Source organism: Pelodiscus sinensis, chromosome 3 (assembly GCF_049634645.1).
Source record: "Pelodiscus sinensis isolate JC-2024 chromosome 3, ASM4963464v1, whole genome shotgun sequence".
NCBI lineage: Eukaryota > Metazoa > Chordata > Testudines > Trionychidae > Pelodiscus > Pelodiscus sinensis.
Window position 1 is genome coordinate 110,163,161 of NC_134713.1, and position 12,311 is coordinate 110,175,471.

Genomic DNA, 12,311 nt, shown 5'->3' on the forward strand with positions numbered 1-12,311 from the left:
AGAAGCTGATGGACAGGTTTGATTTTGGGGAAGAGCCTGAATTAAGTGAAGAGCCTAAAAAAGAAACTCCCAATTCCCAACTGTAAGATCAGGTTACATTCATTTTTAATTAGATTTTTTTATTTTTCCTATTAAACATTGCCATAATTGAATATTGAATGTGAAAAATAGACCAGTTAGTGGTCCTTCAGTATATGTCAACTACTGTACTGGAGCAGTGGTAACAGAAAACAATTTACATACATTTTAATAGAACATTTATATGTTTTAAATGTTTCATCTAGCATTTCTGCCATTGTGTGAGCACCCTTCAGCTGCCTGCCTACCATTTTAAAACAGATTGAGAGTTTGGTTTGAGAATAGTGCTTTACATAGAGTTACAATCTTATATTTCATTTGGAGGGATAATAATTAGAGCTAAGGGATGTAAAAGGTTAACTAATTACTCTGTAAGCCTTAGGCTTGCCAGTATGCTTACCTGGAAGAAGTAGGCCTCCCCTGTGATGCTGAGGGTAGGGATGTTAAGTCATGGTTAATTAGCTAATTGAATAATTGATGTAAATTCCATCAACTACTCGATTAGTCAATAAGGTGGCTCTGCATTTTAAATATGGCTCTGGGACTGCTGCAGCTCTGCCTCCCCTGCACTCCTCCCGCACTGCAGAGATGGTGTGGGGTGAACTAGCTTTTAAGTGTGCTCCTCCCAGCAACAGCTCCCTCCTCTTCCTCCCACTGCCTCTGATAGAGGCTGCGGGGGAGTGAGTAGTCGAATAGTCATTCAGCTACCTGATAAGCATATGCTTTTCAGGTAGTTGACTAGTTGCTTACATCTCTAGCTATGAGACTAGCTAGCAGGATCCCACCCGCAGACTGCCTGGCTGGAGCAGCCCGGTCTGGCTAGAACACCCCCTGCCATGCGTGGCAGGCAGGATCCCTGCACCACAGAGACTGCGGGATTGTAGCCCTTGTGGGACCCAACCCAACTGGTTAACTGTTGTACCCACTCTCCCAGCAGTTAACTGGTTAAGCAATATAATTGTTTAATCATTTAACAGTTTTAATGGCTATTTATGCCCCCTAGTGTGTCTTAAATTGCCTGTGTGTTTGGAAAATGTATGTGTAGCATGCTACTTTTTAAAAATATATTTTGTTTATTAGGTTATTTAGTCTCAAGAAACAAAATTCAATGCTGAGCGTTTTTCAATTATTTTATTCTAGGCCTCTAGTATCAGAGTCTGTGAACAGCTCACTTTTTCATCAACTTGCTGAACAACTGCAACAACAAAATTTAGAACATCTCCGACAGCAACTTCTAGAGCAACAGCAGCCTCAAAAGGTAACTACTCCATCTTATGGTTATTACTGTAATTGATTCTTGTGTTCTTCCACATCGTTAAAAATACAGACTGTGCTTTAGGACAATAAACTGTTTTTTCCCCCTAATATTCTTACTCATAATAATGAAACTCTGTCACTGGCTAATTACATGGATTAGGTTTATAAAGTTATGACTTGGATTAAGTGAAGACAAAAAACAAAACAAAAAATCCAAAACAAATGTGATCTATAACTTTTGTACTTATTAAGTTAGGAGGGACTAGCCTTTAGTTGAACTGCACATATGCTTCACTTCAAGCCATTCTGTTCACTCTTAAACAAGATTTTTGTTTTTTAATTCCTTCTTTCATGGAGGGCTAGAAAGATGGCTTGCAAAAGGAGCAAGAAATAAAGTAGAAATTGGAATCTGGGAACACAGGAGATATTCAAAGGACTGTTGGTTTTAAGGAAAACAAGATAAAACCCCCCACAAAAGTAAAAGATACTGAATTGTGCTACATAAGAACTTTTAAATATACATACATTGAAATATACAGCAGTTTCTCTCTGTACTTTCACTCTCCTTAAAAACTCTATTCCTTACTCTAGTGAAATCAAGTTGGCAGAATGTTGAACAGTACCCAGATTCTTTTATATGACCGTCCTGTTTTTCTGAAACTTGTGATTGCCCATTACTTTTCTGTTTCATGCGTTCGCCTGTTATCACAGCATTATTTTCCTTAACTCACCATTCTGTTTTATTTTTTGGATACTTAAGACACCTATATTTTCCTAAAGGATACATCTGGCTAGCAGCTAAGTTCCTGCTAAGCTGCGCAGGCAGGGAGCTCAGCTGACTAGCAGCAGGTAGAGGCGTCTTGCTAAGCAGCAGTGTCATACGGAGCTGTGTGTTTGAATTGAAGGAGAAGGCTGGGGGAGAAGGAGGGGAGAGTAATTGGCTGGGGGGAGGTCAAAGGAGAGGTGAGTTTAGAGAGTCCTGTGTGTGCAGGCAGGGAGAAATTGAGAGGCAGAAAGCTAGCACTCTCCTCAAGCCTCCTGGGCTAGGAAGGGGGAGGTAAAGGATTGACTGCATGAGGTAGGTGGGCATGAAGTAGGTGGGTGAAAAAGCAGGTGAGTGAGTGCTGGCATAGAGGTGAGGTGGAGGCAGGGGGAAGTTTGTTAGTGCTGTGTCCTGGGAGGAGGGAGGGGGGGGTGGATAATTTGTTAGTGCTGTCTGTCCTGTCCTGACTCCCAGCTGGACTGCTCGTATCTGCAAGTTTGAGAAGCAGGATTTTATCCCAACCCCCAGCTAGGCTGGGGGAGCAGATTGCACAGGGATAGATGAGGGGAAAGGAGTGGGTGGATTCTGGCATCTTTGCAATGAGGTGGAGACAAGAGCCAGTTTGTTTGGGGTGTCCTGACTCACTTGTGGTAGTCCTCTCTGTCTGTCTGAGTTGGAGGGATGGTGGAGGGGAAAGCAGGCTGCATGGGGTGTGCACGCGCCACAATATTTGCATGATCACGTTTCAAACAAAGTTTACATAGGCGAGGTGTTAATGGCTTAAGGTAGGAAAGAAAAAGATTATTTTAACAGGGGTTGGGTTTTTTTAGCTTCGCAGATATCTAAAACACTGATCTTAATGATTTGTTTAAATCTAGTGTTAATATAATACAGTATACCGTGTATTAGCCAAGATCTGGCCTTACTATGTGGAAGAGTTTTGGCTGTTATGAGTCAGGAGTAGCAAGTATTAGGTGTGATGCTGTTTTGGAGGATGAAACCATATTTGCAAGCTCTGAAACATTCATCTGTCTACAAACCCCGGAGCCTGGTATTAATTTGTTTTGGGGATTTTACTCTTTGAGTTGGTGACACACACAAGGTGAAAGTTTCAAACCAGAAGAACTTTGATCTGTTTTTACAGGTCTCTGTTTCACTTTTCCTTATACAGGCAGTCCCCGACTTACGCGGATCCGACTTATGTCGGATCCGCACTTACGAACGGGGCTTTCTCGCCCCGGAGGTCGAGGTGGCGGATAGCTACCTGCGAGCTCCGGGGCGAGAGAGCCCCGTTCGTAAGCTGCTCCGGAGCCCCTGGTCTGCTGGAGACCGTCTCCAGCAGACCAGGGGCACCGGGCGGGTTCCCGCGCTTCTGAGGCTTTGCCAGAGCAAAGCCTCAGAAGCGCGGGAACCCGCCGCGGCTGCGGCTTCAGTCGCGGTGCCTGTGGTCTGCTGGGGACCATTCCCAGCAGACCACAGGCACCGGGACTGAAGCCGCAGCTGCGGCGGGGTCCCGCGCCTCTGAGACTTTGCCAGAGCTTTGCCGCTGCGGCTCTGCTCCCCGTGTCCCTGGTCTGCTGGGGGGGGGGGGGGGGGGGGCGCAGCTAGTGTGCCCCCCCTCCCCCCAGCAGACCAGGCTTTTGTTTTGGACCCAGGGGCAGAGCAGCTGGGGCGCTGCCGATTGGTCCTGCAGCGCCGCTCTGGGCACTACTGGACCAACCCGGCAGCACCCCAGCTGCTCTGCCCCAGGTCCTGATTCAGCCGCTGCTGGTCAGTTTCAGCAGTGGCTGAATCAGGACGCCTGGGGCAGAGCAGCTGGGGTGCTGCTGGGTTGGTCCAGTAGCGCCGAGGAGCGGTGCTACTGGAGCAACCCAGCAGCACCCCAGCTGCTCTGACCCAGGCGTCCCCAAGTCAGCCGCTGCTGAAACTCTCCAGCGCTGACTACAGGAAGCCCGAGGCAGAGTTGCTCTGCCCCAGGCTTCCTGGAATCAGCTGCTGATCAGTTTCAGCAGCAGCTGACTTGGGGAAGCTTGGGGTTCTTAAGTTGAATCTGTATGTAAGTCAGAACTGGCGGTCAGTTTCAGCAGCGGCTGAATCTGGACGCCAGTTCCGACTTGCATACAGATTCAACTTAAGAACAAACCTACAGTCCCTATCTTGTACGTAACCTGAGGACTGCCTGTATAGCGTGGATCCTAAACATTCCCCAGAGAAATCATATATGCCTTAATGAATGCCTTTTATTCTCCTTTCCAGTGTCAGTAAATATTGTATTAGTATTTGCAAGGAGAGCATGATTATTTCTAGTTGACTCATAGATTTGTTTAGCGTCTTAAGGTAGAGTTTGTATGGCTAATGTGCTTTTTGTGTGTTTACTAGCTAAAGTTGTTAGGATAATGATAAATGTACTGCAAGAGTAGTGTTAATTTTTTTAATTTGATTTCATGTGAAATATAAGCATTGCTCCTTGTTAACTATTTTCTGTTTTAATTTATTGTCTATATATATATGTTTTTTGTTTGTATTGGTGGTGCACATCCACACACTACTTCAATATTGGTGTTGCACATGAGAAATTTCAACCTGCCCAAAAGAAAATTCAGCCCATCCAAGGGTAGAAAATATAAGATGGAACACTGATTAGCAGGCTAGAAATTATATATTTTAAACAAAACTGTTCCTGTGGGACAATGGAGTGATGTCATCCACGTCACTCTGAGTCCCACCTGCCTCTTCCCTCTCTCCCTCCTCCCCCCTGTCCCAGCTCGAGCCTGACCTTGCTGCTTCCCCTCACCACTTGGAAAAAATTGCTATTTTAAACTAAGCCCCTACTCTCCTTCTGCCATCCCCACCCCCACAGCACTTTGAGTGCCAAGAAACATGGCACAATAGCCCGCAGACCCCACATCACAGCCCAAGGCCAGGGGAAGGAGCGGAGAGGACAGTGCTCAGGAGAGCAGTCCAGGGGCCAGTGCTAGGAGCGGGGCTTCCAGCCAGACTTATGTGCCAGCAATGGGCTCTTGGGGAACTAGAGTACGGCGCCCAGTCACCCAGAGTCTGGCTGCCCCAGAGGATACTCACCCCCTCCTCAGTGGCTGTACTTACTGCAGTTGCCAGAGCAGTCCTCAGCTTTTCAGGGAAGCCACCACACTGACCTGTCTGCTCCTTCCCTTCCGCTGCCAGCAGGTAAGCGGGGGGGGCGGGGCTGGGAGGGGGGCTCTGTGGGCAGAGCTAGGGCAGTGAGCAGTGCAGGTGAGACTGCACGAGGCAGAGGTTGGGACAGTGCCCCCCCACGCTGCTCCTTTCCCCACCTCAGCAGGTTGCAGTGCCCTGGAGCACTGCATGCACATGACACTATCTGCACCTTGCTGCACCCCACATCGGGCTGGCAGGCATCTCTGTGCCTCTCCGGTTGCTGGGGTTACAACAGGCTTGGCATGCACTAGGGCCAGGAGCGGGGGAAGGGAGGTTATTGTTGGGGAGGGGAGAGAAAAGGGGGGGGGAAGGAGAAGAAACCTTGGCTTTCAGGGATGGGGGAGTGGAAAGCCGTCTGGGCTGGCGTGGAAGGGGAAGGGAAAAGAGACCCAGTCTGGTGCAGCAGGGGGAGGAGGAGTCCTGGGCTAGTGTGGCAGGAGAGGGAGAAGGGACTCAGGCTCCCATGGCAGGAGAAGAAGGGGCCTCCGCTGGCCAGAGGGTTGGAGGGAGAAGGGGACCCAAGCTGGCATGGCAGCAGAGGGGGTGGGGTAGAGAAGGGACTCAAGCTGGTGGGGGAGGGAGAAGGGACCCAGGTTGATGTGGCCACAGCCTGGACCTCACCTGTGACTGATGGGGAGAGCCAGGGTTGCCTACCCCCCGCAAAAGGGGGATTGGCATGTGCAGCGAGCAGGGGCCACAGCCCCCTTAGTATGTTCTGATAAATGGTCATTACAAAACATGGATTCTAAACGTCTGTTTTATATGGAGCTCTCTTTTTGTCATTTTTTTAGTTTCATTTTAATTCATTTTATGAATGCCCAGTACATTTAGTACTGTCAGATTGCATCATGGTGCCCTGACAGTTTTTTGAATGCAGTGCATTATTATAATTAATAATAAAGATGGTAATAATAGCTTTTTCCCAGCCTGTCCAGAAGAGAAGTAATATTCTTTTGCATGTGTCCTGTGCAAAAAATTACTCTATATATTTTTTTTAAGAAATTGGCTTCTCTGAATTGAATTTGAAACTATAAAAGTCATTTTTTTCTTTATGTAGAAAGCCATCTGCCTTCTGCACTAAAATTCACATAAAATCTGGATGTGTTCCACATCAGGTGTAGAGCGTCCCAGTGCCTCTGGATGGAGTTTCACTAGCAGTGCTTCAGCAGGGGCCGCGCATACGCGACGCGCAATGCGTGCGAACTCCCTGACTAGCTATGCGCAGATGCTTCCCCCCGCCTCCCTTCACTTCCTGTCTACCGTCCCTGTCTACTGACAGAACATGGCAGTGCTCTTCTCTCTTCAGCACACTTAGTTGTTAAAGTAGTTAGTTTTTAGTTAGTTACTAGCTTTTGGTTAAGTCTTTCAGGGTATGTCTACACTACCACCCTAGTTCGAACTAGGGTGGTTAATGTAGGCAACCGGAGTTGCAAATGAAGCCCGGGATTTGAATTTCCCGGGCTTCATTTGCATGTTGCCGAGAGCCGCTATTTTTAAATGTCCGCTAGTTCGGACTCCGTGCCCGTGGCAACACGCGGCACGAACTAGGTAGTTTGGATTAGGTTTCCTATTCCAAACTACTGTTTGGTGTACCGGTAGTTCGGAATAGGAAGCCTAATCCGAACTACCTAGTTCGTGCCGCGTGTAGCCGTGGGCACGGAGTCCAAACTAGCGGACATTTAAAAACGGCTGCACCCGGCAACCTGCAAATGAAGCCTGGGAAATTCAAATCCTGGGCTTCATTTGCAACTCCGGTTGCCTACATTAACCACCCTAGTTCGAACTAGGATGGTAGTGTAGACATACCCTCACTGTTTCTTGTTATTTAGATTAAATTAGTACTAGTTTAAAAAAAAAAAAAAAAAGACGGCACAGGGTTTGAACCACCGCTTCAGCATACAAGCTGGCATGAGCTCTCCCAGCTTCAAACTCTGTGCGCTCTGCAGTGGTGCGGTGTCTGCCTCTATGGGCATGACTCCTGCCTCACATGTCTGGGGAGCTCTCATTCGCACAGAGATTGCCCGCACTGTGTCAAAATGAGACTCGGGTCTCACGGAGAGAAGGAGCTTATATTGAAAAAGCTCCATAATGACAACAACAAAAGACATGCCTCTGACCCAGGCTCTGGGCATGGCTTAATACCTAACAAAGATAACTCTAAGCCCTCTAAAAGAAGGGCAGGATCATTACCTCAGCAACCCACCAAGAGGCAGTCTGAGGGAAAAAAATCAGACCACTCAGGCAAGAACCGTCTGAGCATGTTTAGCCAACCAGGTACTTCGGGTGAACAGCGTAGTAAGCCTGAAAGCACTTCAAACGCTCCACCAACAGAGGCAAAGTGCCATTCTGTGCCAGCCTCAGCAAATCCGGTAACACTGACCCAATGACAGCTACACGGGTACCTCAGCCTCTCAAGATGGCACCCAGAGAAGGGATAGAGCATTCTGAGAACACTTCCCTTTTTCTCAATTATTAGGGGCAATAGCTCTCCCTCTCAGCTCTGCGGTAAAAACGTGCTCCTCTCAGCTAGCGCAACCCCCCGCGTCACAAACTTCTCTGATTACGTACAGGGAGAATAAAGACTTGCACATTGATGCAACTCTTCACTCCCCTAGAGAAGTGCAAGCTCGTTACCTCAGCAACCCACCAAAGGCAGTCTGTGGTAAAAAAGTCAGACCACTCAGATAAGAACCATTTGAGCACGTTTGACTGTCCACGTACTTCGGACGAACAGTGTAGTAATCCAGAAAGCGTTTCAAATGCTGCCCTTACAGAGGCAATAGGCCATTCCGTGCGAACCTCAGAAACCCTGGTAATGCCGACCATTATGACAGCTCCACCTGTACCTCAGCCTCTCATGATGGCACCTAGGGAAGGGATAGAGCACTCAGTCAATACTGCACCTTCCTCTCAACTATTAGGGGCAATAGCTCTCCCTCTTAGCTCTGGGATAAACGGGCTCCTTTCAGCTAGCACAGCCCCCCACATCTCAAACTCCCCATATCACATACAGGGAGAATAAAGTCTTGCAGATTGATTCATCTCTTCACTTTTAATGAAGACAGACACATTTAGTCACTGCTTTCTGATGACTCAGATTCGCCGTCTCCCCCCTCACATGAAGAGGGAGAGGATTTTGGTGCTGGCAAAGACAATAAAAGATTAGACTCGTTTCATCACAACTGGTCCCTGATTCAGAAGGGTCACGGGGGACACACAGTCACTTGCAACTGGACCTTATCAGAGCGCAAATGACTCCCTGGGATCCCTACCTGTGGATGTTCCTGCTCGTGGCCTACCGCCCACAGTGGCAAATGTGGAACTAACCTCCACAACAGCACAGAAAGAGACTATTTAAAATTAAACATATAGATAAGGCTCTCACGATGTACTGAATCGCCTCACAGACACATTAGGAGGAGTGATAATGAGAGCCAATATTCCCCTATGTCAGCGATGGGATCTTTGGCTCACACAACATCATTAGCTGATACGGGGGAGGCAATTCTACCTCCCTCCACTAACACTTTGGAGGACGTTTCCTCTTTCCAAAACTTATTTAAAAGAGTTGCACAAGATCTAAATATTCCTGTGGAGGAAGTACGGTATATTCCCCACGAGCTCGGTAATATCCTACAAGCTGAATTTCTCTTCACATATTCTCCCCACCCCTAATCCCTTTGTGGTGGATGCTGCACAGCAAAGAAATAGGCACCAAAATTACTTAACCCCCTCTGACAAAGACAATAAAAGATTAGACTCGTTTGGTAAAAGAGTGTATGCTGCAGCCACACACCAGCTGAGGGTAGCAATTTATTCAGCCCTGCTTAGTAAATACTATTATAACAATAACATGAACACATTTATTGATGATCTGCCCGAAAGCAAAAAACTGCATATTTCAAAGCCATTGTTTCTGAAGGGGAGTCAATTTTCACGTATAGTGTTGCAAACGGCTTTCGATGCAGCAGACACAGCCACAAGAACGATGGCTACAGCTGTCACTATGCAGCTGGCCTCCTAGTGCAACCCTCTTCCTTCATCATTAATTACCTCAGACACATGGGACCAAACCATTTTCAGTACATGGTCCTACCCTTCGGGCTCTCTCTATCTCTATTTTCCAAGAGCCTAGTGGCAGTCACTGCCCACCTCGGACAAGGAGTTGCCATATATCCCTACCTGGCCGACTGCCTAGTCAAAACAAGGTCCAGACACGAGTGTCATCAACACCCTCATCTGGTGCTAGACTGTCTTCATTCTCTAATACTTCTAGTAAACCACCCCCGATCAATGCTTACACCCTTGCAGACCATCCAATTTATTGCGGCACACCTCAACTGTGTCACAGCCAAAGCTTCTCTCCCTCCCGACAGAGCTACTCACATCAGCCTCCTGGCATTATCCCTACAGGACATGCCAAAAGTCACCACACTTGACTTCCTTTGACGTTTAGGCCATATGGCTTCCTGCAACCCTGTGGTACGCAATGTGAGGCTATTTATGAGGTTTCTCCAAGGTTGGCTCCTAACGCAGTACAAACCAAACATTCATTCACTGACAAAGAGGCTAACTATGCCTCCATCAGTCAAAGTTTAATTAAAATGGTGTCCAGTCTAACTACAGGCACGCCCCTTCAAATCCAGACAGCCCACAGGTATCTTACATCCTCTATCACCCGCAAATCAGCACACCTCTCCCTCAACTCTCGATGCTCCATCTAAAAGCGGGCACCTCAGTGCTTCACTGGCATAGAGCTCCAGGTCTCCCAACAAGTCCAGGAAGTTCTTCTGCACAGCAGAGCTCCTGCAACAAGAAAAACCTATATCAGTAAATTTACTTGATTTACACACTGGGCCTGCGAGCGCAATGTATCACTGCAAATAGCCCCACTCCCAATAATATTGGATTACATACTGCACCTGACACAGTCTATTCTCTCATTGGCCTCAGTCAGAGTGCACCTACCAGCTATAACAACATTCCATGTACCACTGCATGACACCACTTTGTTTGCACACCCCACGATGAAACAGTTTTTGAAGGGCCTCCAAGCTCTATACCCTGACGTGTCACCCCCACAAAAACAATGGGACCTCCACCTGGTTCTGAAGACATTAACAAAACTGCCCTTTGAACTTATGGCCACATGTTCCTTACTCCATGTAATGCTTAAAACAGCGTTCCTAGAGACTATCACATCAGCAAGCAGAGTAAGCGAATTGGCCGCTCTCATGTCCGGACCACCATTTACTATTTTTCTTACATGTGGCCACACCCTAATTTTTTACCTAAGGTACTCATGGCCTTTCACATCAATCAAATGTGTTTTTCCCAAAGCCCCATTCCAGTGCCTTTGAAGCACAGATGCTCACACTTGACATCAAAAGCGCTCTTTCTTTCTACATTGACAGAACAAAATCATTCAGGTCTTCTCCTCACCTGTTTGTTTCCATAGCTAACCATAACACGGGAGAGAGAGTATCCTCTCAAAGAATATCAGAGTGCATTAATACCCGCTATTCACTTAATAACTTTACCTGCACCTGCTCCAATCCGAGCACACTTTACGAGGCCAGTTGCAACCTCGGTCGCATACCTCAGAAAAGTTCCACTGGAGGACATTTGTGCAGTAGCAACGTGGTCCACGGATCACACTTTCACGAAACTCTACTGGCTTTCCTTGGGTCCTTTATGCCACGCTAAGTGAGCGAAGGCTGTGGTGCAACAGAATACTTACCGGATCCGAAGTCCCTACCTCCATAAGCAGGGCTCGCCATGCCACGGCAAGCCCCGCTCGCCAGCCGTGCTGTCTGGCAATCTGTGCATGCGCAGATCGCCCGAACCCGGCTCTTCCAGGTTGTAATCTACTTGCCACGGGCAAGTAGATTACATAGATTGTCAAGCCCTGTCCATAAGATAGACTGCTTGTAGTCACCTGATGTGGAGCACCCCCAGGGACCTCTCTCTCTCGAAGGAGAAGAGGAGGTTATTCACCTCCTGTAACTGACATTCTTCGAGATAAGCGTCCCTGGGGGTGCTCCACTACCCTCCCTTCCTCCCCTCTACTTTGGAAACCTATAAAAATAAAATAAAAGCAATCTTGTCAATCACGATCCCCCGCCCGGTTCCGGATAGAGAAGGAACTGAAGGGAGGCGGGGTGGCTGTGCCTACACATAGCTAGTCAGGGAGTTCATGCACGTTGTGAGCCGTGCATGCGCGGCCCACACTGAAGCACTGCTAGCAAAACGCCATCTAGAGGCACTGGGACGCTCGACACCTGATGTGGAGCACCCCCAGGGATGCTCATCTCAAAGAACATCAGTTACAGGAGGTGAGTAACCTCCTCTTCTGTTGTTAAGTTGGAGAGCTGTTTCCTTTATTTTTCTAAAATATATTAATTCAGTTAAAGGCTATCTAAGGGGTGATTTTTTTCCCAAACAAAATAAGTATTTCATCTAGGAAACTGATTGTTCAAACCCTCTAGCTTGTACATCCTGTGTTTGCAAGAATCATTGTAAGCATTTACTTTAACAAGCTTAAGCACTAATGTGAAAATCCAGTAAGTTTGTTGTGTTAATTTTCCTTTAATAGTTAACAATTTTGTAGTTTACATTCTAAAATTAGTGTGATTTGCACATTTTTCAGATGAAGTTGCAGTGATAGATTTCTTTTTTGTAATTAACATCCAGGCTTAAAACTAAACATTTTCATAATTTGTCTTGTCTTGTTTTATCTCATACTGGTCCAAGAGGTTAGAATTAAATAATTTTTAAACTAGTTTTACATCATAACAAAATAATCAGTCATGAAATTGTTTTTTTATGGAATTGACTACAATAAGCTGTTACCAATGACTTGTGTACTAACAGAATATTTATATATTTAAAAATAATATGACTATTTTGATACATGCTTTTTTCTATTATACAAGATTACTGAGTTTACGTATTTGGTCGTTTTGTTTAGTTCTAATTAACCAGAATTGTGAAAAAACAATCTTCTTCATAAACGTTA

General features: G+C 46.6%; 1 protein-coding gene across 6 annotated transcripts in view; it reads left to right on the forward strand.

Moving 5' to 3' along the window:
• The window catches only part of SCAF8 (SR-related CTD associated factor 8), a 206,604-nt gene that overhangs the window by 45,668 nt on the left and 148,625 nt on the right, over positions 1 to 12,311 (forward strand). For 4 of the 6 annotated variants that reach the window (XR_012902730.1, XM_075924488.1, XM_075924487.1 and 1 more), the window contains exons 8-9: positions 3 to 82; positions 1,219 to 1,336. Coding sequence is in view for 5 of the 6 variants with exons in the window: in XM_075924488.1 (XP_075780603.1) it covers positions 3 to 82; positions 1,219 to 1,336 (198 nt within the window). In the remaining variant the exon portion in view is untranslated. The remainder of the gene's footprint in view (positions 1 to 2; positions 83 to 1,218; positions 1,337 to 12,311) is intronic. The other 2 variants (XM_075924489.1, XM_075924490.1) reach the window with 1 other exon arrangement.